The following is a 17,575-nucleotide window of genomic DNA, read 5'->3' as shown; positions in this document are numbered from 1 at the left end:
CAATCTCAGAATGGCCTGGATAAGTAAAAGCATTTTAAAGTTATCACCACATAAAGTGACACATGTCAGATTTGCTAAAAATGGCCTGGTCCTTGAGGTGAAAAATGGCAGGGTCCTGAAGGGATTAAACATTGAATTCAATACTAAAGCAATACGCCCTCTAGTGGCGGCTCTGTTTCTGCAGTCCAGTTTGAAGAAATGAAGTATTTTTAGGATATTTTCTAAAATGTATTTTATTGTTAGCAAAAATGAATTAATGTGTTAAACAGCGAAATAAAGGTGACACCCGGGTGACATTATTAGACCATCTTGCAGCAGCGGGCACTTGTCCAATCTATGTTTTTGCATTGACAGAAACACACGTCGGAGCCCTTGAAGTTGTATGATCCACAACCCGATCCACAGGAACAAGACATGGCAGTATATCCTGAAAGTAAGAAGGGAAATGTCATCCAGCTAGAAACCTAATGCCATTCTATAGATAACACTACAAGGCCTGTGTGTATCCCAGGCATCTTGGAATTCACTTACTGTTGATTTTCCTGCCACATCTGCTGGAGGTTTGCTCCAAGTATCTACTACTCCTTCAGTAAAATAGTATTTTCTGATGCTGTTCAAGGAATTATTTTGTAAATGGAAGGGTTAAGTGGGATAAAGCTTAAAGGGGTATTCCCATCTCGGACATTGATGGTATTTCGCTAGAAGTGGGACTACTTCTGGGACCCACTCCTATCTCCAGAGCAGGTCCCCTGAAGTGAAGGAGGGCACACTGCGCATGCGCAGCCACTCTCCATTCACCGCTACGAGAGTTCCTAAAATAGCCGGGTGAGCTTGTGTGAATGGAGAGCAAACCAAGCAATCACAGTCACCTGTCCATTTATCAGTATAGGACTGCCGGAAATAGCCAAGCCAACTAGCCCCCATGGTGGTGACAGAAGGTGGCCGCACATATACGCTTCTGCTCAAAGTTCTGGAGATAGGAGCGGGTCCCAGAGATGGGACCCACACCTTTCTCACATTGATGGCATATCCTAGTGATATGTTATCAATATCCTAGATGGGCCAACCCCCAATGACCCATCTGGGTCATTAATGGCATATCGGTAGGCCACCTCTCCATTCATGTGGGTACCAGAGGTGGGATCCATAGATATCAGACATTTATGGCACATCCTATTGCTATGCCATACATGCCCAGATGGGACAATATCTTTAAAGGGATCTTCTAATGTGTAAATAACTTAAAGGGGTTATCTGAGAGTAGAAAAATGTCCCCCAATATGCCGGGCCCCCACATTGAATATACTTACCCAGGTCCCTGCTCCCTGTGCCACTCCTGGTCCCCGCACCGCCGCTGCTGCTTCTCCCCGTGCACGGATAAAAACATCCGGTGTCGAGGGAAGGGAAGCAGCCAATGGCAGGTGGGGACGGGGACGAGACTGCCTAGCGTCACCCGCAATGCTAGGGAGTCTCGTCCCCGTCACCACCTGCCATTGGCTGCTCGTCCTCGTCCCCCCCCCCCCCCCCCGCGACACCAGATGTTTTCATCCGGGCACGAAGAGAAGCAACAGCGGCGGTGCGGGGACCAGGAGTGGCGCGCGAACCTGGGTATATTCAATGTGGGGTGCCCGGCATATGGGGGATATTTTTATATTCTCGGAAAACCCCTTTAAAAGGGGTTGGTTCCATTTCATAAGCCTTATTTTTGGATTTACTTTATTAACCATATCCGACAATCCCTTTAGTTGGAATAATATAAAGTTCTACAAATACAGTATACTTTGTGATTCCTTTCTACAACATCTTCAAGATCTCTGCTTGCTGTCAATGGAAATCTCCCTGTTTATGTCCAGATGCTGAAACTCCATACAGGTGTAGCCCTGTTGACACAGCTAAGATGTTAAAGGGGTTTTCCAACCACCATAATGATCCCCCTAATGCCTAATCCCCGCATATAGATTATACTTACCTCGCTCTCTGGCACCCGCGTCACTCCTGATGCCCTCATGGCCGACGGGGAAAGCAGCCAATAGCAGGCCGCAACGGTGACCAGCCTCCCTAGCATCACCCGCAATGCAGCGGTGGCCGTGTGGGTATCAGGAGCGACGCGGGAAGCGCTGTAAGTATAATCCATACGAGGGGCCCGGGCATTGGAGGGGGGTCATTATATCGGTTGGATAGCCATTTGTGGGAGACTGTGGAGAATGAAGCCGGAACTCTTTTATCACCTGGCAGCTAGGAATAAAGACATGACACCATCTTTTGTTGGGTAAGAGTCGGTCACAGCTTTATTACTCATCTCTTTCTCAAACCAACTTTTATTTAATACTCCAACCAACATGAACAAATTTGGAGTCTCCAGAAGCAGTATGCCCCACAGACTCCCTCTGTGGGCAAGTCCGCCTTCTTCTCCATTTTTCCATTAATCACCGACCTCTGCTGTGACTTAGTATCAAAATCTGAAATTGAAACAAAGAAACATTTGTACCATTGATCACCAAAACCAGGGCGGGAGGGTGGGGAGCGGTCTGCTGTAGCCGTAGAGGAAGAGGCAGAGCCCAGCCAAGCCCCCTCTTTTAACCATGCGGCACCTACCACTTATCCCCACCAATCAATACACAGGGGAGGCAGCCTGATGAGAAACCTGCTATGAAATAGGCGGCCCAATTGTGTGGGGGGGGGGCTACCCCCCCCTAGTATACTGCCTTACTCAGACCCTGCTAGCTGCACTATTCTTAACCCTTTTGCCTCCGACTCCACAGTCCTAGGCGCCTGCACTTAACCCCCTCGGCGCCACTAAGACTGTGGAGAATGAAGCCGGAACTCTTTTATCACCTGGCAGCTAGGAATAAAGACATGACACCATCTTTTGTTGGGTAAGAGTCGGTCACAGCTTTATTACTCATCTCTTTCTCAAACCAACTTTTATTTAATACTCCAACCAACATGAACAAATTTGGAGTCTCCAGAAGCAGTATGCCCCACAGACTCCCTCTGTGGGCAAGTCCGCCTTCTTCTCCATTTTTCCATTAATCACCGACCTCCACGGAGGGGCCCGTGTATTCCTACACGGCGCACCGACCCCCACCCAACAAGAACTGTGCCTGCTCAACTCCATCCTGTAAACCGGACAAGAAAATATCTAGTCCTATGTCGTTTAGGTGGACACCGTCAGGCCGCATCAAACGCCCGTTATCGCCCTCTAACTGGCGATGGCGTACCACTACCCCTGCTCTGGACCGTATAAAACGTGAAATGCGGTTATTGACCGTGCGTCTGGCTCTCTCTATGGCCGTGGCGTCCCTAGCCCCTTGCCACGTAACCCGGGGAATTATTTCTGACCACACGATAATCGCCTCTTGGAAGAAAGAAGGAAGTCTCTCTAAATCAGCTCTTATCAATGTAATCAATTCTGCTATCTTTAGCAGACACAGATCATTTCCACCAGCATGTATTACTAATATCACCGGGGACCGCACTAGATGGCTGCATTCCACCGCCTCCGGAAGAACCTGTGACCAACGTAATCCACGGACACCTCGCCAGCGTGCTTGAATATTCCGGAAGCCCAGACATCGGCCGCCTGGACGACTTTCCGCTCTCTGTCCTGCCCAGAAGATGTATGAATGTCCAATGAAACATACCGTAATCTGGGCTGCATCTAAAAGAAAATTAAATCAATAAATGAGGTCGAACATAGGAAGCAAAGCAGTCAGATTTCCAACGGCCAATTCTCTGAACCTCGGCCTCTGGCAACCCAGCGCGCGCCGCCTCGGTGGCTGCCCCAATTCTGAAAGAGTGTGTGCCAAATTCTGAAACTGGTAAGTGCAGAAAAAGGAGGCAGCGGCGAAATATGGATCTAAACTGAAAACGGGTAAGGGGGGTGCCATCATCATGTATCAAGAAGGTAGCCCCCGCCGGTCGCATAGATATAAACTGAGATACAGCCGCATGAGGACAAGCTGGGCCGCCAATTTTATGCAATGGAAGCCAGGCCCCCCTACCAAAAACATCAGTCTTGGAGCGTCTGATGAATACCCTCAATGCCGAGTTGTTGATGAAAACATCTGTAGCTGCCAGACCTCCCGAACGGATGGTGGAAGGGGAAACTAGCTCTCCTATACGGAGGGCAGCAAAAAAGGCTAAGCAAAAAGCAGTCTTAAATAAACTTACCTCAAAAGGGGACGAACAAATGGAAGGTAGTAATTGGCACATGGTTGATAACAAAGCAAATGAAACCGGGCGACGGCATTCGCGGCGCACATGCTCTTTACGCCAACCCTTAATAGCTTGTCTAATTAAAAAATGCTGCGTCACATCCTGCCAACCATGTATTTTAAGGTAAAACGACACTCCCCATAGTCTTCGCTGCGCAACTAAAGCACTAACTCCTTTGGCTCTCATAGACAAAATATAAGAAATGGTCACCTGTAAACATGACTGTGGCAATATAACATTTGCCAAAACCTCTGCCACCGCCTTCCATTCTGCCCACGCCTTACCATGAGCTGCCCATGTGGCTGGTGCCACTGAAGCTTGTACCATACTCATCAGCTGTTGATCGGCAAATCCCAAAGCGGTTCCGGACACGGGATCCCATCTCTGGCTGCCCCCGGCAACAGGGACCTGAATTCCTGCCAACGAAAACGGGAGAGAGCGTCAGCTATAGGGTTGTTTACTCCTGGCACATGCCGAGCTCGGAACCAGACATTGAATTCTAGACATCGGAGGACCAGGTGACGGAGTAGTGATAGAACTGGAAGGGAAGAAGAGGTTAATGAGTTGATACAGCAGACCACCGCCATGTTGTCCGTGTAAAAACATACCCGCCTGTTTCGGAAGCAGGGGGCCCATACATTGATGGCTACAATAATCGGAAACAGCTCCAGTAGCGTGATGTTGGTGCAGAGGCCCCGCAATCGCCACGCGTCCGGCCATGGTGCAGCGCACCACTCCTGGCCTAGTATTGCACCAAAACCGGTGGACCCGGCAGCATCCGTAAATAATGACAAATCCGGAGTTGCAACTTCCTTGTACTGATAACAAGTGTGACCATTATATTGGCATAAAAAGGAACTCCAGACCTGCAAATCTAATTTCAGCTGCCTGGTCAACCGGATGTGGTGAGAAGGCTTTTTAACCCCGCAGGTGGACAGTGATAGTCTCCGAGAAAAAACCCGAGCCATCGGCATGATGCGACAAGCAAATACCAATAATCCTAGTAATTCCTGCATTTGTCGTAGTGTCACTGATTTTACCGACATGCAACCCAATATCAAGGCCGATAACTTTTGCAATTTGTCGCTTGGTAGGCGGAAAACCATCAAATTGGTATCGATTTCAATACCCAAAAACGTGATGATTGTCGCCGGACCAACCGTTTTATCCTCGGAGAGGGGGATCCCAAAACGAGCCATGTAAAAACGGAATGTATCCAGGAGAAATTGACACTGTCTTGAATTGCCAGGGGAAACGAATAGAAAATCATCCAAATAATGGATGACATTCTGTGAGGATGTTTCAAAACGTATAACCCATTCCAAAAAGGTGCTGAACAATTCAAAATAATGGCATGATATCGAGCAACCCATCGGTAGGCATGTGTCATAATAATAGGCATCGTCCACCATACACCCCAATAGATGATAACAATCAGGATGTACAGGGAGTAACCGAAAAGCTGCTTCAATGTCAGATTTAGCCAACAATGCGCCCTTTCCAGCACGGCTAACTAGAGCTACAGCCCTATCAAATGACACATAGGACACCGAAGATTCCTCCTTGGATATGCCATCATTCACAGATGAGCCCTTTGGAAAGGACAAATGATGGATCAATCTAAATGAACCTGACTCTTTTTTAGGTATAAGGCCTAAAGGGGATATGCGTATGTTTTTGAACGGAGGGAACTTAAACGGTCCTACTATACGCCCTAAAGCGACTTCTTTACCTACTTTGCTTCTCAGTTCCTCCGGGTTATCCTTTGCAGATTTCAAATTATCAGCAATAGTAGGCAGGGAAGAAAAATAAAACGGAATGAAAAAACCTGACGTGAAACCAGAATGCAGTTGAGCAGCCGCCTGCTCATTGGGGTATTGGTCTAGCCACGGGGACATCGCGTGCACGCTCACCGGGGTCTTTCCCTCCGGCAGCAGTGTGGGCTTTATGTACTGAGAGCTGGCGCTGACATCGAATAGCCGCGTGTGAGCCTCCACAGACGGAACATTCATGCTTGTATTTGCATAGGGCAAAAAATTTACAATGTCCCTCGTTATATAACCAGCAGGCCCCCGGCCTGCGCACGGCCACTGCGCCATATGCATTTGCTGAGGGAGCAGTGGCCGCCGAAGGAAAGGGTTGCGTTTTCTGTGACATCATAAGGCGGAGCCATAGATCTGCTGCTTTAACCCCCCAACCTATATCTGGTTGCAAGGCTAACCTTCGGCGGAACTCTTCGTCATAGCGCCACCAAGCGGAACCGCCATGCGCCTTAAACGCACTATAGATAGAGTCCATGTAGACAAAAAGGTCCGCCGAAAGTTCTGGGCGGCGTTGAGCCATGGTGTAACCTAAAACCGCAAATGCTTGTATCCAATTACCTATGGTACGCGCCACTTTTGGTCTGCGATCTATAAAACGCTCAGCATTGGGGCGCCTTTCTTTATCCACCGTATGTTGATCCACAGAAACTAACGACCATATGTCAATATATTGGTTAGTCCATATTTTATTTTTGGTGTCCTCATCTAAATGAGCTCCCAACGGCGTTAAGCCGCAAAATATGGACTCTTTATGATCACTAGGCCTGGATTTGTTGGGCAGAGGAACAGTGGAGGGCTGAGCAGAGGGGTCTAATTGTGCTAATAATGCCCTAAGCGCTGGGACCAATCCTTTGGTTGCTACATCCCCGCCCCATGCCCCAGTAAAATTGTACTCACCGGTAGCTGGATTCTGAGGTGTAGGAGTGCTAGAACTCGCCTGAGGAACATCTGTTGGAACCGCGCTGGCAGGCTCTGCCACGCGGGAAGGCCTACTTGACTGGCGTCTGGGGGCCCGCATACTTCTAACATGTGACCTGCCGGAATCCGAGCCGCAGGAGCTCAAGTCAGACGATGAAGGCGACCTCCATCTTGCCGATCTGGACCGTGACGAACGGCTGGTACGGCTATGAGCTCTGGATGCGTGGCGGGAATGGCGGCAACGGCGAGAACCCGACCTGCGCCTTTCTCGGCGGTCGTGAGACCCTGCAGGTGATCTATGCTGTGAAGAGTAGCGTGGGGCCGGCTCCTGTACAGGAGCGGTAACTGGCATGGACATCAGTTCATTATTAACTGTCATCGTTGTGCTGGGAAAGGGGGGGGAGTTTGCCTGCAGCTGTGGTAGGAGGGTAGGAGCACCAGCAACAGGCGGTTGTATTATAAGGCCTTGAGAAGGTATGCCCAGAGGCATGAGCTGCATTTCAGGTGAAGGTACTGCCACACTAGCATTAATAGGCGCCTCACCTGCCTGTTCTACTACTATATTTGCATGAGCATGCGTTATAATCGCATTCTCCTCAGCCGAGGAGCGCTCACTCTGCCTGTTGCCCATGGTGAGGTGTGCGGTGGGAGAAGGAAGGAGGGGCTGAGGCACTGCCGGCGGGAACTGTGGCTGCTGTAACCGCGGCACCGGAAGTGGAGGAATAGTGGGCGTGGCCTGCGGCCGTGTAGGCCGAAGCGCTGGAGTCCTCCGAACCCTGGACAACAGAGGATCCCTGTGCTGCTGCTGCCGCCGTCTCCCAGTGCGGCGAGGTACAGTGGGGCTAGAGGGACTAAGTCGGGCGGGTGGGCGGGTGTTCCTAGTGGGCCGCCTGCCACCCGGCTGCTCCGCTATCACTGTACCAGGGGCGGGCGGGGGGATAGGAGGCAGAGGCGCTTGTATGCCCGTAAACATGCGAGCAAGGAAAGCCGGGCCCTCTTTCTGTAAGTGAGCAGCGAGAGCTGCCATAAGCTGCTCCTCTGTGGCCATACCTGCTGACAGAGCGGTCTGCTGTAGCCGTAGAGGAAGAGGCAGAGCCCAGCCAAGCCCCCTCTTTTAACCATGCGGCACCTACCACTTATCCCCACCAATCAATACACAGGGGAGGCAGCCTGATGAGAAACCTGCTATGAAATAGGCGGCCCAATTGTGTGGGGGGGGGGCTACCCCCCCCTAGTATACTGCCTTACTCAGACCCTGCTAGCTGCACTATTCTTAACCCTTTTGCCTCCGACTCCACAGTCCTAGGCGCCTGCACTTAACCCCCTCGGCGCCACTAATACTAGAATTTAGTTGCATTTCTTAGTGCCTTAGGGATTCTTCATACAGTGTGGTTTATGTATGGGTTTGCATGCATTTGTTTCATCCAAAACTAGGACTAGATCCAAAAAGAACTTTACTCTGTTCCTGGGGAACAAATATCAGCTTCTCTACAAAAATAGGGGTTCAAGTAAATTGGACTGAGCTGCAATACCAGGCATAGCCACTACCAAAGGAATGGCACTGCACTTGGTAAACAGTGGAGAGGAGCAGTGCCGATTCTAGGTGAAATGGGGCCCTGGGGCGAAAAACAATAAGGCCCCTCCCCCATGACACTTGATGACTTTTACAGAAGAAACTGTATATTGTGTGGCACAGTGTATGCTATATGTGTATAACATAAACATATTTCATATGAAAACTTACAATTACTTGGCTTGGCCCTTGGGGATCTCGGACACCACTTCAACACTTGGCCGGGGGCTCGGTGGAGCTGATGTTGTGTTTTATCCTAATGAGAAAGATTTCCTAATAAGGATTTGTAGAATGGGCAGAGGGATAGCAGAGCAGGGAGAGGCTGGTGCTGCTACTAGGGGGTCATACCATGGGGGAGTAAAAAAGACCACCATAATGCCTTCCCCCCTCAGTGGAAATAATTCTCCTTAGGCCTCATGCACACGACCGTTGTGTGCACCCGTGGCCGTTGTGCCGTTTTCCGTTTTTTTTCGCGGACCCATTGACTTTCAATGGGTCCGTGGAAAAATCGGAAAATGCACCGTTTTGCAGCCGCATCCGTGATCCGTGTTTCCTGGCCGTGAAAAAAATATGACCTGTCCTATTTTTTTCACGGCCAACGGTTCACGGACCCATTCAAGTCAATGGGTCCGTGAAAGAACACGGATGCACACAAGATTGGCATCCGTGTCCGTGATCCGTGGCCGTAGGTTAGTTTTTATACAGACGGATCCGAAGATCCGTCTGCATAAAGCTTTTTCAAAGCTGAGTTTTCACTTCGTGAAAACTCAGAACCGACAGTATATTCTAACACAGAAGCGTTCCCATGGTGATGGGGACGCTTCTAGTTAGAATACACTACAAACTGTGTACAAGACTGCCCCCTGCTGCCTGGCAGCACCCGATCTCTTACAGGGGGCCGTGATCAGCACAATTTACCCCTTCAGGTGCGGCACCTGAAAGGGTTAATTGTACTATCATATCCCCCTGTAAGAGATAAGGGCTGCCAGGCAGCAGGGGGCAGACCCTCCCCCCCCCTCCCCAGTTTGAATATCATTGGTGGCCAGTGCGGCCCCCCCCCCCCCTCCCTCTATTGTAATAATTCGTTGGTGGCACAGTGTGCGCCCCCCCCCCCCTCCCTCCCTCTATTGTAATAATTCGTTGGTGGCACAGTGTGCGCCCCCCCCCCTTCCTCCCTCTATTGTAATAAATCGTTGGTGGCACAGTGTGCGCCCCCCATTGCCCCCCCCCCCTCTATAGCATTAACAACGTTGGTGGCCAGTGTGCAGCCTCCCATCTCCCCCCCCCTCCCCCCCATCATCATTGGTGGCAGCGGAGTTCCGATCGGAGTCCCAGTTTAATCGCTGGGGCTCCGATCGGTAACCATGGCAACCAGGACGCTACTACAGTCCTCGTTGCCATGGTTACTTAGCAATAGTACAATAGTAGAAGATTAATACTTACCTGCTGCTGCGATGTTCGTGTCCGGCCGGGAGCTCCACCTACTGGTAAGTGACAGTGACAGGTCTGTGCGGCGCATTGCTAAATGAACCGTCACTTACCAGTAGGAGGAGCTCCCGGCCGGACACGAACATCACAGCTCCCAGGTAAGTATGAATCTTGTACTATTGCTAGTAACCCGCTGCCACCAATGATCGGGGGGGGGGGGGGGGCGCAAGATGGGAGGCCGCACACTGGCCACCAATGTTGTTAATGCTATAGAGGGAGGGGGGCCAATGATTGCCACCAACGATTTATTACAATAGAGGGAGGAAGGGGGGGGGGGCGCACACTGTGCCACCAACGAATTATTACAATAGAGGGAGGAAGTGGGGGGGAGGCGGGGGGGGGGGCACACTGTGCCACCAACGAATTATTACAATAGAGGGAGGAAGGGGGGGGGGGGCGCACACTGTGCCACCAACGATTTATTACAATGGAGGGAGGAAGGGGGGGGGGGGGGCCGCCCTGGCCACCAATGATATTCAAACTGGGGGGGGGGGGGGGGGTCTGCCCCCTGCTGCCTGGCAGCCCTGATCTCTTACAGGGGGATATGATAGTACAATTAACCCCTTCAGGTGCGGCACCTGAGGGGTTAATTGTGCTGATCACGGCCCCCTGTAAGAGATCGGATGCTGCTAGGCAGCAGGGGGCAGTCATGTACACAGTTTGTAGTATATTCTAACTAGAAGCGTCCCCATCACCATGGGAACGCCTCTGTGTTAGAATATACTGTCGGAAATGAGGTTTCACGATCTAACTCATATCCGACAGTATATTCTAACATAGAGGCGTTCCCATGGTGATGGGGACGCTTCAAGTTAAAATATACCATCGGATTGGAGAAAACTCCGATCTGATGGTATAAAAGGGACTCCGGACTTTACATTGAAAGTCAATGGGGACGGATCCGTTTGAAATGGCACCATATTGTGTCAACGTCAAACGGATCCGTCCCCATTGACTTGCATTGTAATTCAGGACGGATCCGTTTGGCTCCGCACGGCCAGGCGGACACCAAAATGACTTTTTTTTTCATGTCCGTGGATCCGCCAAAAATCAAGGAAGACCCACGGACGAAAAAACGGTCACGGATCACGGACCTACGGACCCTGTTTTTGCGGACCGTGAAAAAAAACGTTCGTGTGCATGAGGCCTTATAATGTGACAGTGCAAAAAATACCCCCTTGTAATGCCCCCAGTTGAGCTAATGTCCCCATAGTGCCCCCATAATGTGCCAGTATAAAATACCCCTATATAGTGACCCCAGTAAATGCCCCCAGAGTGCTCCTCTCCCCCCTCCCTCCTAGTCCCCCCCATAATGTACCAGTATAAAATGCCCCATATATAGTGCCCTAGTAGATGCCCTCAGTGTCCCCCATAATTTGTAAGTATAAAATACCCCTTCTCAGTGCCCCCGTAGATGACCCCATAGTAGTCCTCTCCCCCCTTCCCCATAGTACCCACCATAATGTGTCCCAGTATAAAATGCCCCTATACAGAGCCCCCATATAAAATAACCGTTCTTTGTGGCCTCAGTAGATGCCCCTATAGTGCCCACCAATAATGTGCCAGTAAGAAGTGCCCCCATAGATGTCCCCCAATAATGTGCCAGTAAAATGTGCCCTCATAGATGCCCCCCAATCATGTGTCAGTAACAAGAGCCCCCCCTATATCATGTGCCAGTAGCCAGAGCCCCCCTATATCATGTGCCAGTAGCCAGAGCCCCCTATATCATGTGCCAGTAGCCAGAGCCCCCCCTATATCATGTGCAGTAGCCAGAGCCCCCCTATATCATGTGCCAGTAGCCTGAGCCCCCCCCCCATCAACATGTGCCAGTAGCCATAGGCCCCCCTATAATGTGCCAGTAGCCATAGGGCCCCCCCTATAATGTGCCAGTAGCCATAGGGCCCCCCTATAATGTGCCAGTAGCCATAGGGCCCCCATTATGTCCCAGTAGCCATAGGCCCCCCGATTATGTGCCAGTAGCCTGAACCCCCCCATCCACATGTGCCAGTAGCCAGAGCCCCCCATCATGTGCCAGTAGCCACCAGTATTGTACACAAAAAAAAAAAAATACTTACCTCCTTGGCAGCGATGCGATCCAGGCCTCTTCCGGCATGTGTTCCGTGCTGTACGGCTCAGGGCTCAGGCGGCGCAATAACGTCATCGGGCCGCCTGCGCCGGCCTCTTATAGGCTGCAGGCACTAGGCCGGCAGCCTATCAGAGAAAGGGGAAGGAACACACCTCTCCCTCCCCTGCCCTGCTGCACAGTCATCTGTATCGCTGTCCTGAGGACGGCGATACAGATGACTGGAGATGAGCGCTTCCACAATGGAAGTGCTCATCTCCGTGTGACACTGACTGTCCTGCCTATAGTTAGTTGCGGGCCGGCGCGGGGGGCCCCTAAGGACTCAGGGGCCCGGGGGCAATTGACCCCCTTGCCTCTATGGAAGCGCCGTCCCTGGAGAGGAGTGTCACATCCCCTTCAATCAGCGGATCATCAGGGGTGCAGAGAGTTGGACTTCCACAATCTAATATTGATCGCTTATCCTACGGATAGGCCACCCATTTATTATTACTGGATAACCCCTTTTTGGCCATTCCCCCCCCCCCCCCCCGACCTGCAAATGGAAGCATACTTACCTGCTCCCTGCTGCTGGGTCCTGGCTCTTTCACTCCCAGGCCTCAGCTGCCTCTCTTGGACCCCCCATTGTCAACATCCAATTTGATGCCACTGCAACCAATTGCTGGTGCAGCAGTGGCCTGCTCCCCTTGTGTCATGTCTAGTGGTCATGTCAATGGGGGCAGGACACTTCTGCGGTCAAGCATTGGCATTGACAGTCGGGAACCAAGTGAACCAGCCGATGCTAGGGAGCAAACGATCTGGGACCCAGTGACGTGGCCAACTCCTTTAAAGGGGTTGTCCGGGTTGAGAGCTGAACCCGGATATATCCCTGTTTTCACCCAGGCAGCCCCCCTGATATGAGCATCTGAGCATTTCATGCTCTGATGCTCTCCTTTGCCTTGCGCTGAATTGTGCAGGGCAAAGGCTTTTTTTTGAAGATCCGGTGATGTACCTTGCTGTCCATGGGTAAAGCTAGCAGTGAGCATGGTATTAAAGGGCGGGCTTTAGCACTGCCCTAGCCTGTGAAACGGCTAGGGCAGCGCTAAAGCCCGCCCATCAGTGCCGGTGATGTCACCGGCAACACTGCTAGGTGGAAGCCTCTGCCTAGCAGTGTAAAAATATAAACAAACAGCCCTTGCTCTGAGCGATACAACACAGGGCAAGAGGAAGCATCTGAGCATGAAATGCTCCGATGCTCATATCAGGGGGGCCGGAGGGGTGAAAATGGTGATATGTCCGGGTTCAACTCTGATCCGGACAACCCCTTTAAAGCTATTTACATATCAGGTCAGTGCTAGATATGCAGTGTAATTTTGTGTCATAAGGAACTAAATAGATAGTAGCATTTTCTAAATTAGGAACAAATGCAAAATTTTTAAAGGGAGAAATCCAAGCTTGATGGTGCCCACGGTCTACATCTATTACATTATACTGATAAATCCATTTACCGGTATATATATATACATATATATATATATATATATATATATATATACACAGTATCTCACAAAAGTGAGTCCACCCCTCACATTTTGTAAATATTTTATTATATCTTTTCATGGGACAACACTGAAGATCTGACACTTTGGTACAATGTACAGTAGTCAGTGTACAGCTTGTATAACAGTGTACATTTGGTGTGCCCTCAAAATAACCCAACACTCCGGAATTAATATCTAAACCGCTGGCAACAAAAGTGAGTACACCCCTAAGTGAAAATGGTCAAATTGTGCCCAATTAGCCATTTTACTCCCCGGTGTCATGTGACTCATTAGTTTTACAAGGTCTCGGGTGTGACTAGGGAGCAGGTCTGTTAAATTTGGTGTTATCGCTCTCACACTCTCTCATACTGGTCACTGGAAGTTCAACATGGCTCCTCATGGCAAAGACCTCTCTTAGGATCTGAAAAAAAGAATTGTTGCTCTACATAAAGATAGTCTAGGCTATGGGAAGATAAGAACACCCTGAAACTGAGCTGCAGCACGGAGGCCAAGACCATACAGCGGTTTAACAAAACAGGTTTCACTCAGATCATGCCTCACCATGGTCGATCAAAGACGTTGAGTGCACGTGCTCAGCGTCATATCCAGAGGTTGTATCAGTGCTGCCAGAGGTTAAAGGGGTGGGGGGTCAGCCTGTCAGCGCTCAGACCATACACCACCAGAGAATTTCAGGGGCAACCTGTGAAGCTCTTGTGAACTCCATGCCCAAGAGAGTTAAAGGGGTTGTCCAGGTTCAGACCTGAACCCAGACATACCTCCATTTTCACCCACCCAGGCAGCCCCCCTGACTTGAGCATCGGAGCAGTTCATGCTCCGATGCTCTCCTTTACCCTGCGCTAAATCACGCAGGGCAAAGGCATTTTTTGGAGATCCGGTGACGTACCGGGCTCTCCATGGGGCTGCCAGGAAGCCCGGTGATGTCACCGGCACTGATGGGTGGGCTTCAGCGCTGCCCTAGCCAGTAAAACAGCTAGGGCAGCGCTAAAGCACGCCCATCACAGCCGATGATGTCAACGAACACACTGCCAGGTGGAAGCTTCCGCCCGGCAGTTTGTGATTGTAAACAAAGGAGCCCTTGCAATCTAGCGCAGCACAAAGGAGCGCATCGGAGCATGAACTGCTCCGATGCTCAAGTCAGGGGGGCTGCCTGGGTAAAAATAAGGGTATGTCCGGGTTCAGCTCTGAACCCGGACAACCCATTTAAGGCAGTGCTGAAAAATAATGGTGGCCACACACAATATTGACACTTTGGGCTCAATTTGGCCATTTTCACTTAGGGGTTTTTTCACTTTTGTTGCCAGTGGTTTAGACATTAGTGGCTGTGTGTTCAGTTATTTCGAGGGCATGCCAAATGTACACTGTTATGCAAGCTGTACACTGACTACTCTTACATTGTATAAAAGTGTCAGACCTTCAGTGTTGTCTAATGAAAAGATAGAATAACATATTAGCAAAAATGTGAAGGGTGTACTCACTTTTGTGAGATATTGTGTGTATATATATATATATATATATATATATATATATATTACTCCCTCTAGTGGCAACAATAACATTTTTATGATTTTACTCAATGGTTTCTCTTACATTCCTCCTAGGAATCCCCCCTCCACCATATTTGTAACTATGAACATTATTCCTGCTTCACATATTGACATCAGAAACCATTTAGAAAATGTACAAGACAACAAAGGTTATCTTACCGGCATCGCACTTGGCGGTATCGCTCTTGACTAGTTTATCTACACAACTCAGTTTGCATGTACATTTTCCAGTATTAGAGCCTCCTCCGGTGTTCCCTCCAGGGTTTCCACCATTGTATCCTCCAACACCTCCAGAGTTTCCACCGCTGTGTCCTCCACCTCCTCCAGAGGTTCCACCACCATATCCTCCACCTCCTCCAGAGTTTTCACCACCGTATCCTCCACCTCCTCCAGAGTTTCCACCACCGTATCCTCCACCTCCTCCAGAGTTTCCACCACCGTATTCTCGACCTCCAGGTCTTCCACCACCATAACCTCCAAAGTTTGGCCAGCTGTTCTGTGAATCTGCAAATCCACAAATTAAGAGTCATTCAGTTAGTTCCACAGGTGGCTCCATAAGTGATGCCGGCCTGTGTGACATTTTCATCTTCAACAGACAAGCCTCAGGATATCTAATTTTTCATGTTCTACCAATTCCTGACTACATCCACGTCCTCGAAGACCATCTGGTTAGTACTAGGAATGAGCGAACTTCATATTTTGAAGTTCGAGTTCGTGTTCAGGTTAAGGGTATATGCTGAATTGCGTTATGGATTCCGTTACCACGGACCATAACGCAATTCCATAACGAAATGCATAACAGAATGCCTTTAGGCATTCTGTTATTCATTCCATCATAATAGAAGTCTATGGTCTGCATAACGGATCCGTCCCGTTTCCGTTATGCAGGAGAGGACTCCAGCATAACGAAAACCGGACGGATCCGTTATGCAGGCCATAGACTTCTTTTATGACGGAATGAATAACGGAATGCCTCTAAAGGCACTCTTTTATGCATTCCGTTTCCGTCATGGAGTTGTGTTATGGTCCGTGGTAACGGAATCCATATCGCAATTCAGCATATACCCCAACCTGAACTGGTAATGAAACTTCAAAATATGAAGTTCGCTCATCCCTAGTTAGTACCATTAAAACAGTAACTTTAGGCTGGAATACAATGAGGAGGCCCCATCTCCCCCCAACTGAGGCCAGAGGATGCATGATTTTGAAGGTAGTACCTTGTTTAACCCACAAAATTGTGCAACTATTGGTCGCCACAAGTAGGGAAGCTTTAAGCTGGGCAAGCACACAGCTCATTCAGCTGACAGCTATCACTTCCGATCCCTCCACATGCTCACTTGGGTTGGCCGAACATGCATGTGTCCATAACGGGGACGGGACAGAGCTAATGTCAGACACCTTCAGTGGCGGCTTATCTTCCCAAGAAAAATGTAAAAGCAATTGAAATCTAACTGCATGATCCTTATCCCCCCTTGAGGGAGAGTCGGAAGGTCCCCCATACACATTAGATAGTTGTCTAGTGTATATGGTCAGCTATAGACCATGTTATCTACCAGTGAGCTTGTGTTTGTAGCCACCATATATATACTTACATGATGAGGCTACCAGCAGGCTGCACACCAGGAGCGCCAGGAATGCCATTTTTCTGCAAAACAAAAGGGTAGAGACTTTATGTGATGGGGAATTTAGATCTGCGTCTTCACACAATTTACTCAATACTTCCAGTTACCTTTATGCTCACCCTCAAACCTAAATTAATCCCAGCCGGTAACCACCTATTCACTAAAGCCAATGTTCTCCTGCACTTGTAACCCCATGCACTAGATGCTGTGTCCTACTTTACCCTCTAACCGCAGTATCGTAATAAAGCGCATATTTAATTCTCTCCACATATTGCTAAATTCTACTTTACGCCTCCCACCTGAACCATGTGTCCTATCACAATTATAATGTCCCCCATCTGCTCTTACATTGCTGCCACTGATCCAGCTACCTACCTACCTTTCCTTGCAAAGTGCAAGTATACAAAAACTGCACTCTGTCTCTTTTTATACCTTTTCTCTGTTTTAAATAAACATGCTAAGACATCTCCTGATGCCACCCTATAATTTTGATAGGTGTGTACCTGCTTGACACCACCCCATAATAAATTCATATTTTACTTGTTAATGAGTTCATGAGAACAATAGAAGATTACTTCCTCCTGTGATTGACAAAAAATTACGTTCTTTCCCAACATATACTAAAACCAGTACATGGCAGGGATCATGTTAAATAATTGGCTTGTCGATCCCCCCAGATATGTGCCAATTGATTGAATCTCAAGTAGAACATATGACTTGGATACCAAAATAAATTCAGACTCTAGAATAAATGAAGACCTCCTGCCA

General features: G+C 49.3%; 1 protein-coding gene across 1 annotated transcript; it reads right to left on the bottom strand.

The window, feature by feature from the left end:
• Positions 1-215: 215 nt before the first annotated feature.
• LOC120986263 (trihydrophobin-like) lies at positions 216-17,226 on the bottom strand. Its single transcript, XM_040414743.1, has 5 exons — positions 17,187-17,226; positions 16,778-16,830; positions 15,635-15,689; positions 15,345-15,532; positions 216-427 (listed from the first exon to the last, which is right to left on the bottom strand). The coding sequence occupies exons 2-5, from the start codon at positions 16,824-16,826 to the stop codon at positions 300-302; spliced, it is 420 nt and encodes a 139-aa protein (XP_040270677.1). The 5' UTR covers positions 16,827-16,830; positions 17,187-17,226; the 3' UTR covers positions 216-299.
• Between the last annotated feature and the right edge of the window lie 349 nt (positions 17,227-17,575).

This window comes from Bufo bufo, chromosome 1 (genome assembly GCF_905171765.1).
Source record: "Bufo bufo chromosome 1, aBufBuf1.1, whole genome shotgun sequence".
Classification (NCBI taxonomy): Eukaryota; Metazoa; Chordata; class Amphibia; order Anura; family Bufonidae; genus Bufo; species Bufo bufo.
The sequence above is the reverse complement of the archived record's forward strand: the minus strand, read 5'-3'. Positions and strand labels throughout refer to the sequence as shown.

Excerpts from the sequence above, each read along its gene's own strand:
- LOC120986263 (XM_040414743.1), bottom strand. The coding sequence starts at position 16,826 with ATGGCATTCCTGGCGCTCCTGGTGTGCAGCCTGCTGGTAGCCTCATCA. Across the intron at positions 15,690-16,777 it reads CCTGCTGGTAGCCTCATCAT|ATTCACAGAACAGCTGGCCA; the intron begins GTAAGTATATAT and ends GTGGATTTGCAG. Across the intron at positions 428-15,344 it reads TACCGCCAAGTGCGATGCCG|GATATACTGCCATGTCTTGT; the intron begins GTAAGATAACCT and ends TCTTACTTTCAG.